General features: G+C 38.1%; 1 protein-coding gene across 3 annotated transcripts in view; it reads right to left on the bottom strand.

Moving 5' to 3' along the window:
* Positions 1-26,637, bottom strand: part of l(1)G0289 (lethal (1) G0289) — a 60,764-nt gene extending 34,127 nt beyond the window's left edge. For 2 of the 3 annotated variants that reach the window (XM_068392416.1, XM_068392417.1), the window contains exons 1-6: positions 26,528-26,637; positions 14,567-14,694; positions 9,677-9,982; positions 5,835-6,037; positions 1,648-1,771; positions 202-394 (exon numbers count right to left, since the gene is read on the bottom strand). In XM_068392416.1, coding sequence (XP_068248517.1) covers positions 202-394; positions 1,648-1,771; positions 5,835-6,037; positions 9,677-9,982; positions 14,567-14,694; positions 26,528-26,612 — 1,039 coding nt within the window. In that variant the 5' untranslated portion in view covers positions 26,613-26,637. The remainder of the gene's footprint in view (positions 1-201; positions 395-1,647; positions 1,772-5,834; positions 6,038-9,676; positions 9,983-14,566; positions 14,695-26,527) is intronic. The other variant, XM_068392418.1, reaches the window with a different exon arrangement.
* Positions 26,638-27,668: the final 1,031 nt, after the last annotated feature.

Genomic DNA, 27,668 nt, shown 5'->3' with positions numbered 1-27,668 from the left:
GCAAAATAAAATTAATGAGAAAAGGCTCCTTATCGAAGAATAGTTTAAATCAAAGAAAAGTTTCCTCAATTTTATCAGTTAAGGGCGCAGAGATGCTCTACCCCAATCCAAGGGGATTGACACTGACCTTAAAGTACTCCAAACCTCTTACCATATGCCACAGAAACCCAAAAGCACTTTTAAAACATGTGAGACACTTACCGTTGTCAGCATATTTCACACAGGCATCTTCGGACACCGACGTATCAAAGTTAGCCATTAACGGGGCTATGTACTGGGTTGCTGCAAGCCACGTGTGGACAAAATCCCCAGTGAAAAGAAAACCTCCAGTGGCTATTGTTATATTTCTTAACATATGGCCATAGAATGGAAAATCAAACTTGAGGGTAACAGTCTGCCAAAAACAAAATTCATAAGGCATAAGATACAAAAAAAAAAGAAAAACAATTACTGATATACTTGGTAACTGAATGGCATCTAAAACTTAATAAAATAAGATTAACATGATGCAACTGAACACTGTAAGGGTACTGTACTCAAAACTAATACATTGTATAATCTTATATGATGCTTTATACACAGGAAATTAAACAGTAATGCATGGCAATGGGGGGAAACAAAATGACTAATTATTCTAGGACTACATAGCTGAAAGGCTAAATGACAAAAAAAAAACAGGCAGTCTCATGCCGAATAAAAGGAAATCACAAGGTAGATGAGCTTCCTGTAAGTATTGACACCAAGCTCTAATTCATTGAGGCACAAAAGAGATATCTAAACATAGTACTCTGTATAAAATAAGGGCATAGTATGCACCAATAAAGGTTACCAAGTAATTCTAATAAATATAAGTAAATTTCATTCGAATACAAAATGACAGTGGGATAGGCAAAATGAATGACCATGTGTAACTGAGGTCCTATACAAAAAATTGTACACAAAAATATAACTTGGAATAGAGAAAACACTATAACCTTTTCACCCCCAAAGGACGTACTGGTACGTTTCACACAACACATCCCTTTACCCCCATGGACGTACTGGTACGTCCTTGCAAATATCCACCATTCAAATTTTTTTTTTTGCATATTTTTGATAATTTTTTGAGAAACTTCAGGCATTTTCCAAGAGAATGAGACCAACCTGACCTCTCTATGACAAAAATTAAGGCTGTTAGAGCAATTCAAAAAATATATATGGTAAAATGTGCTTGAAAAAAAAATAACCCCTGGGGGTTAAGGGTTGGATATTTCCTAATAGCCTGGGGGTAAAAGGGTTAAGCACAATTTCTCACTTAAAATTTATTTGTTACTTTACTATTGCTTTTCCAAACAGAGCTTGTAGCAATCTCCTCTAACAATAGAGGTCGTAGCTTGACTAGTAATAACAATAATAATACACAGTACATCCTTTTCGTGATTAAAATCTAAGAAATTCTAGTGCAAATAATTATCTTTACATTCTCCCAAATATAACTAAAGATATTTTAATCGCGTACTTGGGAATACACGAGTCCTAAACTGCAATACAGGTTCAACATGTTTAGAGGTACTCCTTTGGCCTAACAATAAATGAATTTAAAAATAACTAAATAGAACCCTTAGCTTTCAACAGAAATATTTAGAAAAGACGATCATTCGCACTCACCGCAGCCCTCCGATGTGAATCCGAAAGCATCTCATTCTTAATTACTACTTCTTCACTCAGGGTGTCCAAGTTGACCCAGTACTGTTGAGCAATTCTATCGGCTACAGTTAGAGAAGTGTAGTACCTAAAAGGAAGAAATAGAATAGAATTTTTATTATGTTCCCTCTGCATTCCTTGGAACACCTCTCATTATTGCCATTGTATTAGCTGTCAAGCCCCCTGTGGCCGCGAGGGTATAAAAACAATTATAATAGCGCCAACATATCACTGCATGTCATAAGAGGCGACTAAAAGGGACGGGACGAGAGGGGGCTGGGAACCCCCTCTCCTGTACTATAATCCTGTGACACATCAAAGAAGTGGAGCTGGGGGGAGAGTGACTGCTCCCCGCACTCTAGTTTTGGGGTATTTGAATGTGCGTGGATGTAGTACGATAGAGAGTAAAAGATGTGAGATTGGAAGTATGTTTAGGAATAGAAGGATGGATATATTGGCTTTGTGTGAGACAAAGATAAAAGGGAAAGGTGAAGTGATGTTTGGTGAAATGTCTGGTAGAGTGTCTGAGATTGAAAGGGGAAGAGCAAGAGAAGGTGTGGCTTTATATCTGAGTGAATGGATGACAGGTAAAGTAGTGGAATGGAAGGAGATATCATCTAGGTTAATGTGGGTAAAAGTTAGGTTGGGTGGGGAATGTTGGGCTTTTGTCAGCGCGCATGGGCCAGGTTGTGAGGAAAGGGAAGAAGACCGGAATGAGTTCTGGAATGAATTAACTAGGTGTGTAGAAGGACTGGGTATAAGGAATTATGTAGTTGTCATGGGTGACTTAAATGCTGGGCGCTGGAGAAGTAGAGGATGTCATTGGGAAGTATGGTGTACCAGGTGAAAATGAGAGTGGTGAGAGACTGGTATATATGTGTTGAGCAAGAGATGGTGTTAAGTTCTGGCTTTTTCAAAAAGAAAGATAAAAATAAGTATACATGGGTAAGAGTGGCAAATGGAAGAGTGATAGAAAGGGCATTAATGGATTGTGTGTTGATAACTAAAAGAATGTTTGGAAGATTGAAAGACGTGCATGTGTTTAGGGGTATGGCTAATTGTATGTCTGATCATTTTTTGGTGGAAGGAAAATTAGTTGTATCAAAAGAGTGGGGGAGTAGAGTAGGTGGATGTAAAAGGGAGCTAGTGAGGGTTGAAGAGCTAATAAAACCGGGGGTAAACAGTAAATATCAAGAAAGGTTGAAAATGGCATATGACGAAGTGAAAGTAAGAGAAATGGGTAATTTAGAGAAGGAGTGGAAGTTAGTAAAAGAAAATTTTGTTGGGATTGCAAGTGAGGTGTGTGGCAAGAAGTTTGTTGGAGGCAGCATGAGGAAGGGCAGTGAATGGTGGAATGAAGAAGTGAAGGTAAAAGTGGAAGAGAAAAAGAGGGCTTTTGAAGAATGGCTGCAGAGTAATAGTGTACAGGAGTATGAAAGATATAAAGAGAAAAATTTGGAAGTAAAGTGCAAGGTAAGTGAGGCAAAGAGGGCTGCTGACAGGAGTTGGGGTCAGGGATTGGGTCATTCATATGAAGAGAATAAGAAGAAGTTTTGGAAAGAAGTGAAAAGAGTAAGGAAGGCTGGTTCAAGAATTGAAGAGACAGAGAAAGATGGAAATGGAAGGTTGTTAAAAGGAGAGGAGGCAAGGAAAAGGTGGGCGGAATATTTTGAAAGTTTACTGAATGTTGAGGATAATAGGGAGGCAGATATAATTGCTGTTGCAGGTGTTGAGGTGCTGGTGATGGGAGATGAGAATGAGAGAGAGATTACAAGAGAGGAAGAGAGGAGAGCACTAGATGAAATGAGAGTAGGAAAAGCATCTGGTAAGGATGGTGTGAGAGCTGAGATGTTGCAGGAAGGGGGTGCGACTGTACTTGAATGGTTGGTGAGATTGTTTAATATGTGTTTTGTGTTGTCAATGGTACCAATAAAATGGGTTTGTGCGTGTATTGTACCACTATATAAGGGTAAGGGAGATGTGCAAGAATGTTGTAATTCAAGGGGTATTAGTTTGTTGAGTGTGGTGGGAAAAGTGTATGATAGAGTACTGATTAATAGGATTAAGGATAAAACAGAGAATGCCATACTAGGAGTACATGGTGGTTTTAGAAGAGGTAGGGGTTGTATGAATCAGATTTTTACAGTTAGGCAGATATGCGAGAAATATTTAGCAAAAGGTAAGGAGGTGTATGTTGCGTTTATGGATCTGGAGAAAGCGTATGATAGAGTTGATAGGGAAGCAATGTGGAATGTGATGAGGTTATATGGAGTTGGTGGAAGGTTGTTGCAAGCAGTGAAAAGTTTCTACAAAGGTAGTAAAGCATGTGTTTAGGATAGGAAATGAAGTGAGCGATTGGTTTCCGGTGAGAGTGGGGCTGAGACAGAGATGTGTGATGTCGCCGTGGTTGTTTAACTTGTATGTTGATGGAGTGGTGAGAGAGGTGAATGCTCGAGTGCTTGGACGAGGATTGAAACTGGTAGACGAGAATGACCATTAATGGGAGGTAAATCAGTTGTTGTTTGCGGATGATACTGTACTGGTTGCAGACGCGGAAGGGAAGCTTGGCCGATTAGTGACAGAATTTGGATGGGTGTGTGAGAGCAGGAAGTTGAGTGTTAATGTGGGTAAGAGTAAGGTTATGAGATGTACGAGAAGGGAGGGTGGTGCGAGATTGAATGTCGTGTTGAATGGAGAGTTACTTGAGGAGATGGATCAGTTTAAGTACTTGGGGTCTGTTGCTGCAGCAAATGGTGGAGTGGAAGCAGATGTAGGTCAGCGAGTGAATGAAGGATGCAAAGTGTTGGGGGCAGTTAAGGGAGTAGTAAAAAATAGAGGGTTGGGCATAAATGTAAAGAGAGTTCTGTATGAGAAAGTGATTGTACCAACTGTGATGTATGGATCGGAGTTGTGGGGAATGAAAGTGACGGAGAGAGAGAAATTGAATGTGTTTAAGATGAAATGTCTAAGGAGTATGGCTGGTGTATCTCGAGTAGATAGGGTTAGGAACGAAGTAGTGAGAAATGAGTTAGCAGCTAGAGTGGACATGAATGTGTTGAGATGGTTTGGCCATGTTGAGAATGGAAAATGGTTGTCTGCTAAAGAAGGTGATGAATGCAAGAGTTGATGGGAGAAGTACAAGAGGAAGGCCAAGGTTTAGATGGATGGATGGATGGAGTGAGGGAAACTCAAGGTGATAAGAGGCTAGATGTCAGAGAGGCAAGAGAGCGTGCTAGAAATAGGAATGAATGGCGAGCGATTGTGACGCAGTTCCGGTAGGCTCTGCTGCTTCCTCCGGTGCCTTGGAAGACCGCGGAGGCAGCAGCAGTAGGGTATTCAGCGTTATGAAGCTTCATCTGTGGTGGATAACGGGGGAGGGTGGGTTGTGGCACCCCTAACAGTACCAGCCGAACTCGATCGAGTCCCTTGTCAGGATGGGAGAAACGTAGAGAGGAGAGGTCCCCTTTTCTGTTTCATTAGTTTGATGTCGGCTACCCCATGGGGAAGTGCCTTGGTATATGTATGTATTAACTGTCAAATATTTAGTTACCAAAATCTTGGGAGTTTAAGGACTTGAAACTATCTAAAACACACCAAATTATTTTCTTACTTAAAAATTTCTCTCTCTGGGTGCTATATAAAATTTGAACTTTCTTTAAAATATATGTTTTTTTTTCATATTTTAAATATACTTTTGTTAAATCTCAAGAGTTGAATTTGACACTGGGCCGATTACTGGTTAGATTAATCTAATCCCGCTCCCGTCTATATTTTTTGGTTGTTCACCCTTTTACCCCCAAAGGAAGTACTGGTACGTTTCACAAAAGTCATCCCTTTACCCCCATGGACGTACCGGTACGTCCTTGCAAAAAAATGCTATAAAAATTAGTTTTTCATATTTTTTGATAATTTTTTGAGAAAATTCAGGCATTTTCCTAGAGAATGAGACAAACGTGACCTCTCTATGACAAAAATTAAGGCTGTTAGAGCAATTTAAATAAAATATACTGCAAAATGTGCTGGGAAAAAAATAACCCCCTGGGGGTTAAGGGTTGGTAATTTCCAAATACCCCGGGGGTAAAAGGGTTAATAAAAGGTCTATAAAATTTTGAGGCTAATCTGGATCCACTACATAAGGAAAACAATCTTACCGATGATGATCTATCGTGGTATTCTTAGTTTTATAATCCGTGATGGGTTGAAACTCATCATTTCCACTGTCCGGGTCTATTTCATCATCATCATCAAGCGGCTGAGTGTTTACACTTTTGACGGTGGCATCCGTTGCACCTGTATCAGTGTCGTTTTTTGGAATGTCTGGTGTGGCCGTAGATTTAGATTCCAAATCGACTGGCTGTGGATCATTAGAAAAACAATGCATTAACTTTGTATATTAAAAACTTTTCTATTTTCAACCCAAGTTATAACAAAATAATTAGCAACATCTTTTAAAAATCAACAAAATAATTAGCAACATCTTTTAAAAATCTATATAAAAGCACCTCACGTTTTAAGTCCTCCAAAAACTTGTAAGCGTCGCCAAACAAGCAAGCAGTACTTTATCTTACAATTCAGTAATAGAGATTTAATACAATTAGAGTAACGTACCCCAGACATAAAAACACAAACTCCTAAATTACTATAACTACTATTTCTCTAATAAAAAGGTTATTTACATTTTCTAAGAGCCTCTGGTAAATTTCTTTCAAGACCAACTAATCTCTATTCCGCAACAGATTCCCTGATTATACAAGGGACTATCATCAGTTATTCAACAGAAGGTACAAGCTATTTCTAAAATTATACAGTACTTGATATTTAACACTTTTACCCCCAAAGGATGTACTGGTATAGTTCACAAAAGCCATCCTTTTACCCCCATGGACGTACCGGTACGTCCTTGCAAAAAAATGCTATAAAAATTTTTTTTTCATATTTTTGATAATTTTTTTTTTAAAAATTCAGGCATTTTTCAAGAGAATGAGACCAACCTGACCTCTCTATGACAAAAATTAAGGTTTTTAGAGCAATTTAAAAAAAATATACCGCAAAATGTGCTTGGAAAAAAATAACCCCCTGGGGGTTAAGGGTTGGAAATTTCCAAATAGCCTGGGGGTAAAAGGGTTAATATAAAAAGCATCAAGATGCTTTGAAGTCCTTTAGTGGTGTGGACAATACTCAAATAAGAATAACTCTAAGACAAAAATCAATGAGCTACAGCATACATTGCAACAGGAGAGAGACTATAGTCAATTTCTTTTAGCGATGCAGATTTGCACCGACTCGCAGCGGTGCCCTTTTAGCTCGGAAAAGTTTCCTGATCGCTGATTGGTTGGACGGGATAATTCTAACCAATCAGCGATCAGGAAACTTTTCAGGACTAAAAGGGCACCGCTGCGAGTCGGTGCACATCTGCATCGCTAAAAGAAATGGACTATAGACACTCAACTAACAGGCAATTCACGACTTTTCCTCTAAAACAGCATACGCATACTTCAGAATACATCAGCTTTCCAATCTATGGGGTAGAGTTTCAGCAAGTGCGGCAAACTTTGTCCATCACGCTGCGGACCGTAAGCGTGTTTTACTCCATACCCTTCAACTGATCCCTTTGGTATTCCCCAATTCAGCAGTCCATACTTCATCTATGAATCATCGCTATAATCTTCACCTTTCAGAGAACATTTTCTTCGAGTTAGCCCTATGTAAATTGAGTAGTCTCAAACTACTCTACCACAATAATTTCATCTTTTCTAACCTCTACTACAGGAAATTATTTCAAGTATACATACAACCTAATATCAAGACCACAACCACCAAAACACATGCATGTACTTAAAGAGTCAACCAAATTAATTCACTCCAATACACATGCTATGAAACCCTATTTAAAAGAAGCCTAACACAAGTTCTGTAGGCTAGCAATAAATGGATGCTTGCAAATTGGTTTTATGTAAGCTTTTGTAAGGCATAGTAACAATAAACTAGAAGATTTACAAATTGAGAGAAAAATTATATCAGGGGATGGAAAAGTGTATAAAGTTTCCTATCAGTGGAACTTCAAAAGTTCAAACTTGCAGCAAATGTTTTTATGTTGTTCAGGCTAACCCAAGTCTTTTTATAGTTTATATATCATTAAGATTTAGAGCCAAATTTAACAGCTAACCATGAATTTTTGAAGGAATTAGTATATTCAATAGAAATTCTATTTACAATAAAATTATAACCTTAATAATTAAATGATACAATAAAAGCCAGTAATAAAAAAATCCCTTACCAAAAAATATTAAGACCACATGTATCCCAAAGGAAAGAATTCAAAGGTAGCAACAACTCTGACACCAAAAAAATATGCCTTTTTATCCATTACAATTTCGATGGACCACATCACATTATCCCAAACAACATAAACATCACTAATATCACCATTACATAGGTTCACACTGCTAAAATGATGCCAAAAAAGGAAAACCACTAACTTCTCTTACATACGGTTTGAGATACTACTGCTAGAGAGTTATGGGGTCCTTTGATTGGCCAGACAGTACTACATAGGACTCTTCTCTCTGGTTACGGTTCTTTCCCTTTGCCTACACAGACACCGAATAGTCTGGTTATTCTTTACAGATTCTCCTCTGTCCTCATACACCTGACCACACTGAGATTGCCAAACAATTCTTCTTCACCCAAGGGTTAACTACTGTACTGTAATTGTTCAGTGACTACTTTCCTCTTGGTAAGGGTAGAAGAGACTCTTCAGCTATGGTAAGCAGCTCTTCTAGGAGGACACTCCAAAATCAAACCATTGTTCTCTAGTCTTGGGTAGTGCCATAGCCTCTGCACCATGGTCTTCCACTGTCTTGGGTTAGAGTTCTCTTGCTTGAGGGTACACTCAAGCACACTATTCTATCTTATTTCTCTTCCTCTTGTTTGGTTAAAGTTTTTTTTAGTCTACTGTATATCGGAGATATTTATTTTAATATTGTTACTCTTTTAAAATATTGTATTTTCCTATTTTCCTTTCCTCACTGGGCTATTTTCCCTGTTGGAGCCCCTGGGCTTATAGCATCCTGCTTTTCCAACTAGGGTTGTAGCTTAGCTAATAATAATAATATGAAGTAATCATAAGAGTACAATTTTCTTTAAGCTATGAAATCAGACTAATAGTTATCTGGCACCTATAAGAATTATAACCAAATGATAAACCCTAAATAATTATCAAGTAGTTAATCAAGAATTGCTCCCATTTCCAATAGTAGGATTCAACCTAATGGATTTGATTTTAATTGATATGTGATAATTGGATATGAATAAAGTTAGACATTAGTCAAGTCAGTGGAGATACAATAGGACGTTTCAAAAAGACCTCTTGTATTTTCTACAGCTTACTTAGCTGGGAAAGCTATAACGGACAGGTACAGAAGTACTAATCCTGTAATTGGTTAGAACGTCAGTTAATTTAATTGTTAAATAATTTTCGCTGAAGTTTAAGCTATCATCATCCTCTCAAAAAAAATATGAAGACTTCCAATTCCCTAAAGGATTAAGTTGTATGTTTATCCCACCTTTATTGTCAAACCTAAAAGAAACCACTCTATTCCTCTTAAAACGAAGGCTAACGCTAGGTATGTATTACTCCCAAGATAATTACTGCTAGAGCATAATCGTAACTTAACATAAATGTATGAAAATTCACAGTACAGTATAAACGTTAAATAGCCAACCTGTAAAAGAAATTAACATTCATTATATAATAGAGTATTCTACCATAAGAGAAGAAAAGACCACAACCAACATAACACTAAATAATCTATACTTGTTTATCAGGTTCTACTAATTAGCAAAAACAGCTAGCTAAAACCATGATCAGTAAATCCTACTCAACATCCACAGTTCTCAACACCCTACAGAAACAAAGTGCTCATCCTTACCAAAGACAAAAGAACCACAATGAATGAATATGAAAAACTACATTACTACAACAGTAACCCACCATTGCCCCTCCCGTGACATTCTCTGAACTAGCTCCTTCCGTAGAAGAGACGACAGCCGGAGAATCATCGTTACTAATCGGGACAGGATTGGTGGTAGGTGAGGAGGTGGTAGTAGTAGTGATGGATGTGGTGGTAGTAGTAGTTGTGGTAGTAGCACTAGTATCATTATTGGATGTTTTGACACTAGAGGGGGTTTCTACTGATAGACTATCGTCACTAGTCACTGTCTTCAGTAGCAGCTTGCTCTTTGCAGAAGAAACCTTGCTAACTTTGGTATTTTTTGCAGGAACGGTCGGCTTCTTCCCCTGCAAGTTTTTGCATAATGTTAGCAAGCAGATTATTATTGTGAATTAGTAGCAGCACTATGGCAAGTTAGGGAGTGCTATTTATTTTTTTTTAGGCAACACAAAATCATGATTGTTGGGCTCTACAGATGTCAGGCCATCAATTAATTTCAGAGCTCAATAGGCTAAACATCAAAAGGGTATACTACTTGACAATAAAGGCAATTGCTAAAAAATTTTGAGAACATGTATGAGGAAAATGGCAATATGCAGTAACAATGATAACATTCACTACAGAAATCAGAAACAGATTATGTATATGTGATTCAGTAAGGAGGAATGAAAAATAAGAAAGATGAGCGACATACGTAATTATGACCTATAGTACGAAAATACAACATTAAAAAGTACTAATGACATGCACAAAAATGTAAGTACAGTACAGTATTCAACTTTTTTTTAGACAATCCATAGTCAGGTATCAACATTATCACATTGTCAAATCAGGAACCATACATTATTACAGAAACGTTACTCATGCAATTTTCATTTAGTATTATCAGGACCAAATACATGCTAAAAGAAAAGAACTCAAAAATTACTAATATCCTGAACCTGAAGTGGAAATTCTCAAACAACTTTTTATCATTTTGATAAATAAATACAATATGTACACAACTGAACATTGCCAAACCACAAAGAAATGCAACAGATTTTCATTGAGTAGGTAGCAGGTACTTTGTACAATTGCTGACATGCAGGTAAATATATTACAGGTAAAGAATACCACAGGGATGGACTTTAGAAAATGTAAAGTAAAAAAAAAATCAGTTCATTACAAAGTGAAAATGTAGTTAGTTTAATCCACAACACAATAAACATCATAAATTCAAAAAGTAATTTGTGTTTTTCCCAACGACACAAACCTTCGTCCTTTAACAAAAGATTGATTCAAGCACAACTGAACCTCAGCAGTTAGAACTTACCGAGTGTTTGGCAATAGCTGATAATTAGAGGCTGGTACCAGGGAAGACCGGGCCCCTTTGCCATTGCACTTAATCACTTTAATTGCACCTAGGATTTGGGGGAAAGTGATGGCAGGAATCAGGTTTGTCTAGTTAAGACCGCCTTGCTAAAATCCCAGGATTGCTGATGTATGATCTGGTAATGTGCGGAGAATAGCATCCTAGACACCTCACGAACCAGGGTCGTAAGTAACTGTCGGGTTCACGGCTTGCAACAGCAAGACTAAATATTTCTTCAACTAGTAAGTCTATCAAATCAGGCATTAAAGAATTTGATAGATTTGCCTGTACATATCCATCTTCCCCCTCATAGGGAGGATGGGGGAACGAACATATCTATTTAACAGCAATATAAAGGTGGGCTATGGCACCCTAGCAGTACCAGCTGAACTCGGTTGAGTCCCTTGTTAGGCTGGAGGAACGTAGAGAGTAGAGGTCCCCTTTTTGTTTTGTTTCATTGTTGATGTCGGCTACCCCCCAAAATTGGGGGAAGTGCCTTGGTATATGTATGTATGTATAGAAGCTGCTCGCAAAAGATGAGGCTTACATCCTTTCAGCTACATAGGATTCCAACAGCTACACCCCAAAGGGAGGGGAAGCAGAGAATAAAAGGGCCAGATACTTTCACTCTCGACCTAGAATTACATCGCACTGAAACCGATACCTCGCAAAGAGACCAATGGGGAGGGGTCAGAGGGCAGAGTATCGAGGTTGAAAGAAGAGGTTTAGCCGATTTCTATGATTTCAAGGATGAGCCCAATGGAAAAGTTGTGCTTAGCCTCTTCCTCCTGCTTCTTACCATACACCTGCCACTGGGAGGGTGACCACTCCCTACATTCCTCAAAAGGGGGAATCGAAGCGGCACACAAGCCCCATGCAAGAAGGGCACAAAGTACGAGGCTCTACCTCCCTACTGGTACTAGGTGCCACATTTTTCAGTCTCACAGGGAGAGAAAGTAAAGATATATAAAAGTCAAATTTGAAGAGATGCTGATAACATGTCGGTGTTAATCGGCAGCTGAAATCAAAGCAACTGTCCAGTTAAGGGGGACGGAATTTACCCGTAACCGCCCGGTAATTACCAGCGACTGCCCTCACCTCGTCGTATTACTGCAGAGTTCCGGCTGCGCTTGAATCGGTCTCCTATTATAGAAACAAGGTTTGTATTCCTATAGAAACAAGGTTTATATTACTGTAGAAACAAAGAGCATGAACACTGACAATTTTCTAGTCTTATTGAGATATTATTACACAGCAACTTGATCATTAAGAAGTTTTTATATACAGGGGAAATGCTATTGCATAACCAGCAACTAGGGGGGCACTCAGTAGAGTGCAGACCTGCGCCATGCCAGCTTATTTCTCAACATGTATCAAATATGAACCAAGTTTGAAGTCTCTGTGATAACAGTGTCCAAACTTATGGCTGATTTCGTGAATTGGACATTTTGCTTCACCGTGACCCTGACCTTACCCAATTTAATAATTTCAGGCTTTTTACATAACAGTTAATCCTTCCAAGTTTCATTACTCAAAAATTCAAATTGTGGAAAGGAAGCTGTTCACAGACAAGCAAATACGCATAAATTACAAACTGGGTAAAACAACCTCCTTCCAACTACGTTGGCAGAGGTAACAGTGATATCTTAAACTTTCAAAATGACTAGACTTGGTACTAAGTCAAGGAAAGCACTCCTTCCATCCTACCCAAATTTCCTAGTTTCAAAACAATGATCTAACTATCAGGAGTTTGTAACTCGTACAGGACACCCAGGACAACTGAATATTTCAGTTGTCGTTAGCAAAACCATATTGATCTATTCACAGTTATCCTCTCCACCCAAGCTAGGATCAAGGAGGGCTAGGCAATGACTGCTGATGCCTCAGCAGATAGACATATAGGTTCCCCTAAAACCCCCTTCCTCAGTCCCCAAGAATGGCAAGGTTGCAGCGACTAAAGGAACAAACGAGTTTGAGCAGGACTCAAACCCAAATCTGGCGATCACCAGTCGGGACATTATCGTATTACCACCATAAATTTGAGCTGAATGAAGCAATCTTAAATGAGTAATGCGCATTGAACAAAATAAAAAACTATCTTCACTTCCTATGCAAATTGATTCAAGAATATTTCAATGCTAGCTTATCTTACAAGAAAAAGGAGATTTAACACTGACACAATTAACATGCTATGGGTACACTGACTTGCATTTTGTAGTGTATATAAATATGCTTACATGCCTTAAGACAATAAAACCATATCTTAATAAAAAAAACCACTAAACAACTATAAATTCAAAATAACTTACGCAGTATTATAATTGGCTTCATTCAATTTAACCCTTTAAAATCGATTTTGATTACTGCACTTATCAAAAGTTCAAACTTGCAGCAAATGTTTTTATGTTTAACAATCTGACATGTCTCTTTTATAATTTATATATGAAAATTCTGTTTTAATGCCATTACTATTAAAATATTTCATTTTAATGTTCATTGCTTCTCTTTTAGTATATTTTCCTTACTTCCTTTCCTCACAGGGCTATTTTCCCCTACTGAAGCCCTTGAGCTTGTAGCATCCTGCTTTTCCAACTAGGGTTGTAGCTTGGCAAGTATTAATAATAATAATAATAATAAAATAACAATAATATCAGCTGTACCAAGAAACTTTGTGGTTTCTTTAAGAAATTATCTTAAGAGAACAACATTTAAACAAAAATCACCACTCCGGCATTGAACACAATTGCTCACCATGTGACTTCATACGGAGATGACATCTTAAAAGATGACATGCAATAAATAAAAACTGTGTCACTTGAATGGTCATGACAGCTGAGAGCATAATTTCATCATTATTACAGCCATGATTAATAAGCACAAACAGACATACTGTATCACATTCGGTGAAAACATCTGATAGACAATAGTTCATGTTAATGATGAAAGGCTACATAATGTTCCAGCTCATAAGTTAAAAAAAAACAAACACGATGATAAAATGAAAATAGGCTATATTCACTAGGCTGACATTGCAAGATACAAAAAGCTTACTAAAAAGATAATATTTCAGTAGAGTCCCACCCAGCGCTATTACCGCTTGCCAGTACATAGGAGCTTGATTCTTGTTTTTCGCAAGCGAAGTGAGCGCATGGCGGAGAAAAAACCATTAAACTAGATCAAAATATCATCAAAATCCAATGGTTTTCACTCAGACGTGCCCTTGCTTTGCTAGTGAAAACAGAAAAGCATCAAGCTTCTATGTACTGGAAGATGCAAAATACATCGGAAGATGCATTAGCAACTCTCTGGTGGATATACAAGGGGCCTCACACTGAGGGACCTGGGGGAACCCAAACAAAAAATAAGGCAATAAGCGGTAATGGCACTGGGTGGGACTCTACCGAAATATCACCATAAAAAAACGCAACGTGAAAAACAAAAGGAGATACAGTATAGCTGAAAACTAAGGCAAATCACACTCCAAGGCCATGTGAAAATGCAAGCATCAATTATGTAAGCTGGACATATAAAACACACAAAAAAATATAAAAAAAAAAAACAGAAATATAAGACGACTAACCGTAGATATCGGCTTCTCTCCATCCTTATCCTTGAGATTTTCTTCTCGTCTTAAACGTATGAGCGGTCTATCACCCCATTCTCCTGGTATACCTAGCTCCCCCTCATACGAAAAATACTTTTCGGCAGCTGAAAACAAAAAGGTCATGAAAATAAAGATGAAATTAAGTACCTGTAAATAGTAAACAAGATGTGTTCATAACATCAAAACCAAAAGTCATTCACCATTGTTACTTTCACTACAAAAGCAAAACTTTAAGCATATGTAGTGAAATAAAATTCTAAGGCAAATCAAAATTTTATTTTTTTGCAATGGAAAATAATTTAATTTTTAACTAATTCGTATTTTTCCTACCTATATAAACCTGAGTATTTTTCAGCAATGAGCTGGACAGCTGTTGAATGGTTTTAACCCTTTTACCCCCAAGCTATTTGGAACTTTCCAACCCTTAACCCCCAGGCATTTTCTTTTTCAAGCACATTTTGCAATATATTTTATTTTAATTGCTCTAACAGCCTTAATTTTCATCATAGAGAGGTCAGGTTGGTCTCATTCTTTTGGAAAATGCCTGAAGTTTCTCATAAAGTTATCAAAAATATGCAAAAAAATGTAAATAGCAATTTTTTGCAACGACGTACCAGTACGTCCATGGGGGTGAAGGGATGAGTTTTGTGAAACGTACCAGTACGTCTATTGGGGGTAAAGGGATGAGTTTTGCGAAACGTACCAGTACGTCCATTGGGGGCAAAAGGGTTAACAAGCAGTTAAGTGACTCAGGAAACAAGGCAAAGAGCCCTGTCCCTTACCTGTTAAAAGTCTCTTCACTTATGACCTTTTGGCTAAGGAATAAGATGGGTGGTCGAGGATTAAAGTAGTTAAGTATAAACTAAAGGACCCAAGTTTGCATAAATAGAAACAAATGCAAACTACTTTAAAAATATGTGATGTTCCTTTGCAAAATACAAAGTATTATTATTATTATTAAATGCTAAGCTACAACCCTAGTTGGAAAAGCAGTATACTATAAGCCCAGGGGCCCCAACAGGTAAAATAGCCCAGTGAGGAAACAAAACAAGGAAAAATAAAATATTCTAAGAACAGAAAAAACATTGAAATAAATATCTCCAATATAAACTATAAAAACTTCAACAAAACAAGAGGAAGAGAAACTAGATAGAACAGTGTGCCCGAGTGTACGCTCAAGCAAGTATTTCAAGTAATGAGACTTTTAGCATCTTGCTATTCCAACTAGGGTTGTAGCTTGGCTAGTAATAATAATAATAATAATAATTGGTAGGTCAGAAATCAGCCTAAAACCCCACTGGTAGGTTCTTTATCTTCCCTGGAAATGGTCCTTTATGAGTGAGGGAGATTACTTCAGCAACCTCCTACCTGTCTATCACTGGAATTAATACACTGATAGGGCCTGGATTGTCCGAGAAGATCGACATATGGTCAAAGGAGGGATCCCTTCCTCTGAAGTTGATAGCTGTCTGGACAGACAGTACTACATTGGATCCTTCTCTCTGGTTACGGTTCACTTTCCCTTTGCTTACTCATGCACTGCATACTCCGGCCTATTCTTTACAGATTCTCCTCTGTCTTCATACATCTGCCAAAACTGAGATTACCAAACAATTCTTCTTCACCCAAGGATTTAACTACTGCACTGTAAATGGTCTGTGGCTACTTTCCTCTTGGTAAGGGTAGAAGAGACACTTTAGCAATGGTAAGCAGCTCTTCTAGGAGAACACACCAAAATCAAACCATTGTTCTCTTAGTCTTGGGTAGTGACATAGCCTCTGTACCATGGTCTTCCACTGTCTTGGGTTAGAGTTCTCTTGCTTGAGGGTACACTTGGGCACACTATTCTATCTAATTTCTCTTCCTCTTGTTTTGTTAAATTATTTAAAGTTTATATATGAAATATTTATTTCAATGTTGTTACTGTTCTAAAATATTTTATTGTTCCTTGTTTCCTTTCCTCACTGGGCTATTTTCCCTGTTGGGGCCCCTGGGTTTATAGCATCCTGCTTTTCCAATTAGGGTTGTAGCTTAGCAATTAATAATAATATACATGGTATATGATGACCAAAATGTTAGTACTGTATATATTCCACCATCCTCCCTCTCGTTCAGGGAGGATGGAGGAGAACTTCTTTAGGTTCTAAAGAAATAAGCTCAGAAATGTAGTTTACCAGCATCGAGTTAGATCTAGCGAGTAACACTTCAACTAATTCATCCTTAAGATAGGGGCAAAATGAATGGAGAAGTGCTAGTCATTCTGCCTACATTCTAGAAGTTACCATCTAGCTAAGCCACTAGTTGAGCAGCCACCACAAGCCCTAGCGCAAAGGCATCAAAGAACTTGTGGATACCCCTGTAGAATAAAAGCTATGAAAGTGGTCTGTTGCATACATACCCTAACCTTAAACATTCGGCCTAGGTGCCACAAACACTCTTACCTAATGGTTAACATTGCCAGTTCTCCAAAAAATATCTCTTCTTGGTAACTTGAAAAAATTAACAGACAACTTAAGAGCTTAGAAATCAGCGGTATTTATAAAAGCAAAAAAATTACAAATTGCTAATGTAATTTGTATTTGTCCTAATAATTGTATACAAAGCTTCATTCTTTACTTAAAAGGAGATGATAACAGTATATGCTGGAATATGGCAGTTAAAAACTTTAACAAGGTGTAAACAATCAGTAGGTAGTTTACTAGTTGGTAACCAGGCGGTAACAGGTGCCCTACCAGCTCACTCACAGATCTTCAATTTGATTGCAGCAAGGACTTACTCAGGGGTTGATGCTAGCAGGTAAGTTTGAGAAAATGACTCGGGGTTTGTATAGCTAAGGTAAAACACAAATTTACTTATAGGAGATTCATTATAAAGTGGGTGGAAGTCCCCATTCCAAGTGGTTGGAACTTTACCCAGGAGCTCGTGACTCCTACTTAGGTCGAAGAGTCGGGGTTCCTTACACCTCATGAACCACATATGCATGTGGAGGATCACAGCCCGTGTCTGAAAGCAATAGAGCTTGAGTGACAACTCTGTGTTGAAAGCCTGGCAAAGGTGATGGGTTTGAAGTTGTAGCAACAAAGCTATTTAAAAAAGTTGTAGGTTTGCTTGGATACATCACTCTCTCCCTCGTAAGGAGTGTGAGGGAAAAAGACTCGCTTGTGTAACCTTAGCCCCTGACGTAAAGTTGCTTGTCCTGTAAGAGGAGCTCAAGTAGTTAGATCACCTACAGAGAAGCTACGACAGGTTGAAGCATAAATCTGTAACCTCGCCATCCTTGTGAGCTATGGATGGGAGGTTTGAGTCATCAGCAGCCATTGTCTGACCCTCCTTGGTCCTATCTTGGGTGGAGAGGGAGGCTTGGGCACTGATCATATGTATATATGGCCAGTCTCTGGGGCATTGTCCTGCCTGATAGAGCAATGTCACTGTCCCTTGCCTCTGCCATTCATGAGTGGCCTTTAACCTTGTGGTACATCCCACAGTTAATGGGCTGTAAAGGTTGTCCGTCTTTTCCAGAAACCTGCCTGAAGAACCTGGGCCACAGAGAAGGTACGGTGAAAAGCAGCGAGGTGCTAAAACCTCGTAATGTCAAGAGCTCTAACCTGAATTCCTAGCCTCAGACAATAATGATTTAGAGATCCCCTCTCTTAGCCAGAATGTTCTTGGTTATTTTGTACTGACAAAGAGATGTTGCAGGTGCAGTCTGACTGACCTTGTATATTTAGCCCTCAATGCCCTTACAGGACAGAGTAACAGATTATCAGGATTCTCGGTTACCTTACGTGGAATCACAACCTGAAAAGATGAAAATATATGATTGTTAGACAATGGGTTCCGGATTTTGGCAACAAACCAAGGGACGAAGCCAAGAAAGACCTTCCTCCATCCCTTTGAATGGGTGATGTCGAAATAGTCTATGAAGTTCCCAAACTCACTTATCCGAAGGTAATGAGAGCAAGAATGACGTTTTCAGGGTAAGATTCCTGTCTATGGCTTGTTTAAACAGTTCATATGGGGCCCCCTTAAAGGAATGTAAGACCTCGACTAATTCTGACTGGAGGGCAGGGCTGCTCATAGCTCCATATGAGCATAGAGTTCCTCTGAAGAAGAAATGTCTATTCTTCTAGGTCTAAAGACTAGACTCAAAGCAGTGATGGTCTTTCACAGCGGAAAAGGATCCCCACCTGTTGTGCCTTACCTGCAGAGGACCCTTCTACAGGCAGGAATCTCCTTGTGACGAGTGTCAGGAGTAGTCACCCTCCCAGTAATTTCGTATAGCAGGAGAAGGAAGAAAAGGTTCAAAAGGGATTCTATCTCTGAGGTTATCTTTCAAGTTGAAGAAATCCCAACCTCATCCCCATACCGCCGGTATGCTTCCCTTTGACCCTTCGCCGTCGTTTTCCTCTAGAAGCCAAACGGAGAAGATTGGTAGCCCCTTAACTTAAGGCCAAGTCTCGAGGCTGAAGACCTTCCCATTTCCCTTAGGGGAATGGGAGGGTTTCCCCCTCTGGAGGAGGCCTCATCCTTTGTGAGTTGCATGGACCTCCTACATCTGCAAGCAAGAAGGAACTATGTCCCTCCAGCTTTATTATCTAGCGGTAAGGTAATGCAACGCTGTTCCGACACCCCAGGGTAAGACTGTACATCAGCAGGCAGACCCTCAGCAAACAATCACTATCACGCTGGATAGAAAAAGATTAATAACCCAAAATCTCCAGCCATTGGAAGAATGTCTGTTCTAACTAATGGTGAATTCAGAGAGAGTGCTTAGTGAGCAAGCAGGAAGGCGGGACTTTCCGGTTCCCACCAGGTAACTATCAGCCATCTGTTTACACCTTGTTATAAAAGTCTAACTGCCGTATTCTCCAGCTTTGCTGATATTCTCTTCTAGGTAAAGGACGAGGGTTAGCATTTAAGCCAGAACAAATGTTGGATAAATTTGGTCAACATGGTGGAACCAGCACACTGAAACAGGATAAGCACCCTCCAAGATAGCCACTTCCAAAACGGGACAATAACGATGGTTTTGAAAATGAATACCTAACAGTAAGATAAAGAAACAGATATGGAAAAGGCAACCTTTTGATAACCATCCAGGTATCCATGGCCTTTCTATAACTTGTGAAGTTGGGCTTGGCAATCTTTGCAAGTCTTTAGTTGAGGTCTGATGTAAGATATCTTAATCATGTTGCAGAAGAGCCTTGTCTGCCTTCATTTTTTCCACCAATTTACAGTATTTCAGCAAAACTAGGTTTACCACTTCACTAGTCATGCAGTAAAAAATCTTAAAATTTTATAAGTAATTTACATTTCTCCTGACTATACAAACCCTTATCCTTTAAATACAAATGAACAACAGCATCAACGATCCACTTCTCCTGCATGGCCCGATTACCCATTATTTTCCCAGCCATGGCCTCGACCAGCCAAACTATTCCTGCGACCTGAACCCACCTTTGTGTTTTCTCTTAGCAAGTGTTTTTGTGTTTCGGTTATTTTCATGGATGAACCATAGGAGATGAGGTTATGCCCTGGCTATGACGATCAAGGGTGTGGGACTTCCAAGAGTCAACACGAGGTTGACCCCCATTTGACTTGCACCCCATGTCCGGAATTTAAGAACTGACGAGAGGAATAATGGATGCACTATGGTAGAAGGATAAAAGAAGGCGAAGAGGGATCGCTTGCCTACCAAAACGGCAGCAGACAGCCAAACCTAACCCTTCAACTCCAGGCTCTCTTTTCACGTTTGCATCTTCCTATACAGATGCAGTGGGAGGTTGGTATAATAATGCTAGGCCCTATGCATCAGCACATAGGGCACAAGGTGAGACAACCCGCAGGTCTTCATTGGTGGCACATCAGCCATTTTCTTAGTCCTGTACTACAAGCATATTATAGAATGTAGCATTATTTCTGTCCTTACTCTCACATCTACCACTAATCTCTTGTCTACTTACCACTGACCCTACTCTCTACAAAAAGGTCACATAAATCAATTAATATATCCAACATGAAGCTGCAAACTCTGTGGTTGCTACACCTTAAACTTTACATGAGTAGCATAGTAAAAACTGTCCTATCCTTACAATAACGTCCAGTTTCCCAGAAGTTATCCTCCACTTTTCAAATTGTTGGAGTAGGACCTAACTCTTTACTTGTAAAGTTAATGCTGTATATACCAGTTTAAAGCAACTATGGAGTAATACTGTAATGGTTTAAAGCACATACATTTTATAATCTCTCAATGTGGATTATGAAGATCCACATAAAAGCAATTGTTTTTTAAATCAAAATGAGACATCTCTCCTACAATTCACAGAAATTATTTAACCATTTTTAATATATATAATTAACATTTCCAAATTACTTTTAAATACTAATTTAGTCTTGATATTTCAAAGAAAATCCCTCAAACGTAAAATGAGAAATTCAAGAATTTTCTTAATTTACCTGAGGGAGAAAGATATTTATTTACTATGCCTGATCTCTAATATACATTGCTTTCCCACTAAAACAAAACACTGTATTTCAGAAAAAGTGGTTAACTGGCGTAGGCATTACCAAGACAAGATCTACTTGCAACATATACTTAATTCACGCACAATATTCTAACAGGAAGAAAGGGCAATATACAGTAACTTTTAGAATCAAAGATATCTCAAAGGATAAGGCAAAACATTACATCCACGACACATTCAAATGATTGAAGACATTAAGGCTTTCAAGAGGAAACTGAAGACTTCTTTTGTGAGTCCTTTGACAGTGACGATTTAACAGTAAATGAGCAATATGCGATATGAAATGTTGAATACTCTGAACGAATAAGATTAAATGACAGTGGAGGTCCTGCAGAGATAGGGGTCCCCTATTGTAAGGGACCGGAAAACAGAAAGTACGTAAGTGAAAAATAAATATTAATATAAAGTAGTTTAACAAAACGCACTGCTAGACTCGCAGAGCTCGCCTTGAGTTTATCTTCAACGAGAATTGCAACTGTAACAAAAAGTTAATGAAATTCAAAAGTGACATAACAAATGGCCACATAAAGAAAATGGGGAAAATCTCCAGAGAAGCGATATGCTTTTCTGCGTTGGCTTTTTATGATCATCATCATTATTATTATTTGCTAAGCTACAACCCCAGTTGGAAAAGCAGGATGCTATAAGCTCAAGGGTTCCAACAGGGAAAATAGTCCAGTGAGGAAAGGATATTATGAAAAACTAAAAGAGAAGTTTAAGAATATCAAAATATATCTTTCATATATAAAATATAAAAACTTGAAAATAAATACAGGATAAAACTTAAAAATAAAAAGATAGAATAGTGTGCCCGAGTGTATTCTTAAGCAAGAGATCTCTAACCCAAGATAGCGGAAGACCATGGTACAGAGGCTATGGTACTACCAAAGACTAGAGAACAATGGTTTGATTTTGGAGTGTCCTTCTCTAAAAAGAGCTGCTTACAATAGCTAAAGTCTCTCTTCTACCCTTACCAAGAGGAAAACAGCCACTGAACAATTACAGTGCAGTAGTTAACCCCTTCATCGTTAGTCATTTCTGATACTAATAATAACTACACTATTGATTCTGGATAGTGACCCTTGAACATCTGAGATTGAGAGAAGCTATTTCATTGCAGTTTCCCCTTATCCACATTCATCAGCTTTGTTTATCTCGGTGGGTTTCACTTTGTGATTGTCCAATACTGTAGTTTCCAAACTGGGGGTAATTAACCCAGAAGTTTTATTCCAGCTGTGACCAAGTTGTGGAATGATCTTCCTAATCGGGTGGTTGAATCAGTAGAACTTCAAAAGTTCAAAGTTGGAGCAAATGTTTTTTTGTTGACCAGGCGGACATGAGTCTTTTTATAGTTTATTTATGACATATTTGTTTTTTATGTTAATATTTTATATATGACATGTCTGTTTTGACGTTGTTACTTATTTTAGAATGATTTATTGTTAATTTGTTCTCTTCATTTATTTATTTCCTTTCCTCACTGGGCTATTTTTCCCTGTTGGAGCCCCTGGCCTTATAGCATCTTGCTTTTCCAACTAGGGTTGTAGCTTGGATAGTAATAATAATAATAATAATACTGGGGGAGTAACTAGCCAGTCTCTATAAGTAATTCTACTATACTATACTTTTAGAAAGTGCCTAGGTACCTCCCTGAGTAACTTTCAGCAAATCAATTAATTAATAAATAATTCTGAGGTAAATAGATTATTTTCTATCACAATTATGCAAGTTATACCAACAACATTCATTTTCTTAAATCCCAAAAGGAAAATAATTTTATCAATTGCTGTCTCCAGCGAGTGTTCAGCAGTTGATCATGTAATTTTGCTTCCAGGTTCTTTTAACTGTATTATAACTTCACATAGCTGAAGAGTAATCGGGTAAGGGTAACGCTGATCTATCATACCACTGCCAGAGGTAACAAGCTATAATAATGTAGTTTGAGAACCACTGGTTCAATACATAAGGAGTTGAATATATTGACGAGTGTATGGAATTCGGATCACAAGGCCTGGCATTATGGTTGGCAGGAAAATGCATTGCATAGTTTGAAAGTTATAACTAATAAAGTTTGAGAACCAAAGGTTTAATACATCATAAGGAGTTGAATATAGCGACGAGTGTATGGAATTCGGATCACAAGGACTGGCATTACGGTTGACGAGAAAATGCATTGCATAGTTTGAAAGTTATAACTAATAAAGATTGAGAACCGCTGGTTTAATACATCATAAGGAGTTGAATACTGTATATTGACGAGTGTATGAAATTCGGATCACAAGGCCTGACATTACGTTTGGCGAGAAAACGCATTGCATAGTTTGAAAGTTATCACTAATAAAGTTTGAGAACCACTGGTTTAATACATCATAAGGAGTTGAATATATCGACGAGTGTATGGAATTCGGATCAAAAGGCCTGACATTACAGTTGGCGAGAAAACGCATTGCATAGTTTGAAAGTTATAACTAATAAAGTTTGAGAACCGCTGGTTTAATACATCATAAGGAGTTGAATATATCGACCAGTGTATGGAATTCGGATCACAAGAACTGGCACTACGGTTGGAGAGAAAATGTAGTACCGTGTTTGAAAGTTGAAACCATCTTGGAAGAAAGGAAGTGATAATGAAGATGTTAACCCTTTTACCCCCAGGCTTTTTGGAAATTTCCAACCCTTAACCCCCAAGGGGTTACTTTTTTTCCAGCACATTTTGGTGTATATTTCTTTTAAATTGCTATAACAGCCTTAATTTTTGTCATAGAGAGGTCAGGTTGGTCTCATTCTCTTGGTAAATGTCTGAATTTTCTCAAAAAATTATCAAAAATATGAAAAAAATAATTTTTATGGCATTTTTTTGCAAGGACGTACCGGTACGTCCATGGGGGTAAAGGGATGGCTTTTGTGAAACGTACCAGTACGTCCTTTGGGGGTAAAAGGGTTAAAGGCTAAAATGTGAAGGGATGCTGCAAAACCTTTCAGTAATACCAATAGTGAACGGCATGAGGTGCACTGCTAGCACTAACACCCAAGGGACCAGAAATCATAGCAAAAAAACACCCTTTGGAATGATAGCCTACCGGTTCTGTTATAGTTACGGAACAAGATGAAAAAAGTCTTTAGTTTATATAAAAAAAATCTGTTTTAATGTTGTTATTGTTATTGTCTCTAAATTATTTTATTCTAATTGTTCATTACTTCTTATATCATTTATTTATTTCCTATCCTCACTGCGCTAATTTTCCCTGTTGAAGCCCTTGGGCTTATAGCATCTTGCTTTTCCAACTAGGGTTGTAGATTAGTTAGTAATAATAATACAGTACTAGAAAACAGATGTTTCCTATAGAAAAACATCAGTTTTCATCGAAAATGACACTTATATCCACTGCAAATAAAAACTTAATCATCTAAGAAATAATAATCAACGGGGTTAGCGTCGCAGCTCAGCATGTACTGCTTGCCGATACATAGGAGTTCGAGGTTTTTCTCTTTCTGCAAGCGAAATGAACGCACAGTGAAACAAAAACCATTAGATTTCTAAAAAATATCCCCCATTCTTAGATGGTCTAACAGGTTTTGGTTTATACTCTGTTGAATTGAAGGTCAAAGTCTGTGAAAGCACATTATTTACTAGAGGAAAATGTTGTTGCGTCCATTACTATAATTGTACGAGCTTACCTTTGGCTTACTTGGGATTTAAACAGTCTTTCCTTAATTAAAAAAAAGCCCAACTTTTAAAATATATTTTGCTCATCTTGGCACAAAAATGAATTTGGATAATACAAATGAAAATAATGTATTTGCAAAGATTTACAGATGGTGGTATAAGGTAGATACGACTTGGGAACATTCAAAAACATAATACTGTAGTAAGGAGCTTTTGTTTATCAGCGGCCAGTTCATCGCGTGTGGATTAAAAATGGACACCAACTAACCTAAACTTTCCCCCCTACCCTGACCTACAAGCCGTTTCCTTACCTAACGGGGGTAGGGGGGAGGCTAACACCCGATTACACTGCCGTATTCTAAGTTACCCGTAATCATACATACAGGGGCCGCTATCATATATACACCCCTGTAGTAACATTCTACGCGATAGGACCAGTATAGCAGTCCTTAAAGTAAAGAAATTAAGGGGTGTCTGTATGATAGCGGCCACCTGTATGTACAACGGCAGCTGACTTAGAATACGGCAGGGTAAGGTGGGTCACAGGGGGAAGTTAGCCCCCGTATTAGGTAAGTAGGTATGGACACGACGGTAGACTTGTAGGTAAAGTTAGGGGGGGGGGAGCTTAGGTTAGTGTCCCTTTTTTTTAAAGCACGAACTTGGAACTGGCCGCCGATATACAAAGGCTCCGAAATTAATATATGAAGCTGCTATAATTAATATTACCATCATGAACAATGGAAAATCTTCATTGTGACATCACTTAATTTCTAGGTAAGCTGGTCTTGGCAAAAAAAAAAACACTTTTTAATGTATTTCGATTAGAAAAACATAAGGTTTTCACAAAACCTAACAAAAATTATATCATTGGCATATTAATGCTATTTTTTTTCTTTTATATAAAAGCAAACCAACCTTTTTCCAGTGAACTGGCCTAGGCAAAATACTTTTTAAATTGTATATCTTTAATTAAAAAAATATAATCTTTTAGCAAGATCTAACAAAGATTATATTAATAGCAATTGTTTTCTTTATATAATGCAAAAAAAAATTTCAGTCTGGCTTTGGCACAATGGTTTTTATATTGCATTTATTCGATTAGGAAAATATAAGCTTTTCCCAAAACCAAAATGAAAAATTATATTGGAATACTGATGTTATTTTCTTCTTTATACAAAAGCAAAACTTTTTGAGGGATACATAATAGGAAAACGTCAGAGTTTCGAGAAGAAAGAGGAATTTAGCAAGGTCTAACCTGGCCTAAGCTGAGGCGAGGGTCAACCATTACTCAAAAAAAAATTACATATATATAAATATAACCTTTTCTAGCTTTAATTCTTCAACTTAAGCATGAAAATTTCAACAAAACACCCAAAAGGTGTGGTCATATGAGAGAGAGAGAGAGAGAGAGAGAGAGAGAGAGAGAGAGAGAGAGAGAGAGAGAGAGAGAGAGAGATATTCACACAAACTTTTTTTGCTTTAATTCTTCAACTTGGGCATGAAAATTTCGACAAAACACCCAAAAGGTGTGGTCATATGAGAGAGAGAGAGAGAGAGAGAGAGAGAGAGAGAGAGAGAGAGAGAGAGAGAGAGGAGAGAGGAGAGAGAGAGAGAGAGAGAGAATATTCACACATCAAAACAACGCACGATGGACACTACTTCATAAATTCACGCCTTTCACTTCACTCAGCCGTATTTTCAGCCATTTCAATGAATTGCTGAGGTTTTAATACATTTTTCACTCACCATCTATGTGCGCATAAGACGTATTTAATATAAAAATCACTAAAATGGAGAGCAACGACACGACACGACACCACTGACCCGCCATGTTAACTGAGTCACTGACGTCACGGGCAGTGTTGCCAGGTTTTCTAAATGAGAAAAATGCCAACTTCGAATCAAACGTGGCTTAAAAGGGCCTACTCATTCGTAGAAAAAAGGCCAAAAATATAATATGAAAGGACCAACTTTTTTTATCGTGATATTACTAAAGGTCAATCAATTTAAAAAAGGCCAAGTTTGAGGTTTTTGGCCTGAATAAAAGCCAACCTGGCAACCCTAGTCACGGGACGTTCGGGCCTTTGATTACGACACTGGCTTCGACTTAGGATTCTTCTTAATCATCACCCCCCCCCCATTAACCCCCCTCCCCCCTTTCTCCATTACTCACATTACTCATTTATGAATAATGATGTCTCATAATAGTTATCACCCTTCTTATCCGCAATATACCTTCCTATTACATGCCAGACTCTTCTAATCAAATTAATTTTAGATATCTCCAATTGGGATGCTATCTTCCTGAAAGGTGAGATTTATAAGGAAATTCGTGTCCTGCTAAGTTCAGAAACATGTCTAGTGACTCAAGTCCTTTTTAACAGTTACCGACTGATGTTACGTCCTAGATGTCTCCCATAGATAACTGCAGACTATAACAGGAAAAGGTCATTTGGCTGAAGTACCGGAGTCGACATCCACATCACAGGAAGTGACTCGTCAACATTCGGACACGGTAGTCAACTTAAAGTCAAGTGAACCATTTGGCTTACAAATTAAAAAGAGCTGCCGTAATACCACATTAATTAGATTATCATCAGTAACACACCTTCCTCCTTCGCTTAACCCTCTATCTCACGTGATAATTGTCATGGGAGGATTGGATAAATCTAAGGTTTAAATGAGAGGTGATGAACTCTCCGAAAAAAACTATATTTAAAACCTATGATGAAGTTTCCTTCTTTGTACCTGAGCTACACCTGTCAGTTTTGTTTCCGATTTTTTATTTTTTTCGATTTTCTCTCTCTTGTTTGATCATCTTTTTGAGTCAAACTATAATGGAATGTCTATAATTTTAGAAATTTTATGTCGTTTTACCTATTACTAA

This window comes from Palaemon carinicauda, chromosome 18, assembly GCF_036898095.1.
Source record: "Palaemon carinicauda isolate YSFRI2023 chromosome 18, ASM3689809v2, whole genome shotgun sequence".
Lineage (NCBI taxonomy): Eukaryota > Metazoa > Arthropoda > Malacostraca > Decapoda > Palaemonidae > Palaemon > Palaemon carinicauda.
The sequence above is the reverse complement of the archived record's forward strand: the minus strand, read 5'-3'. Positions and strand labels throughout refer to the sequence as shown.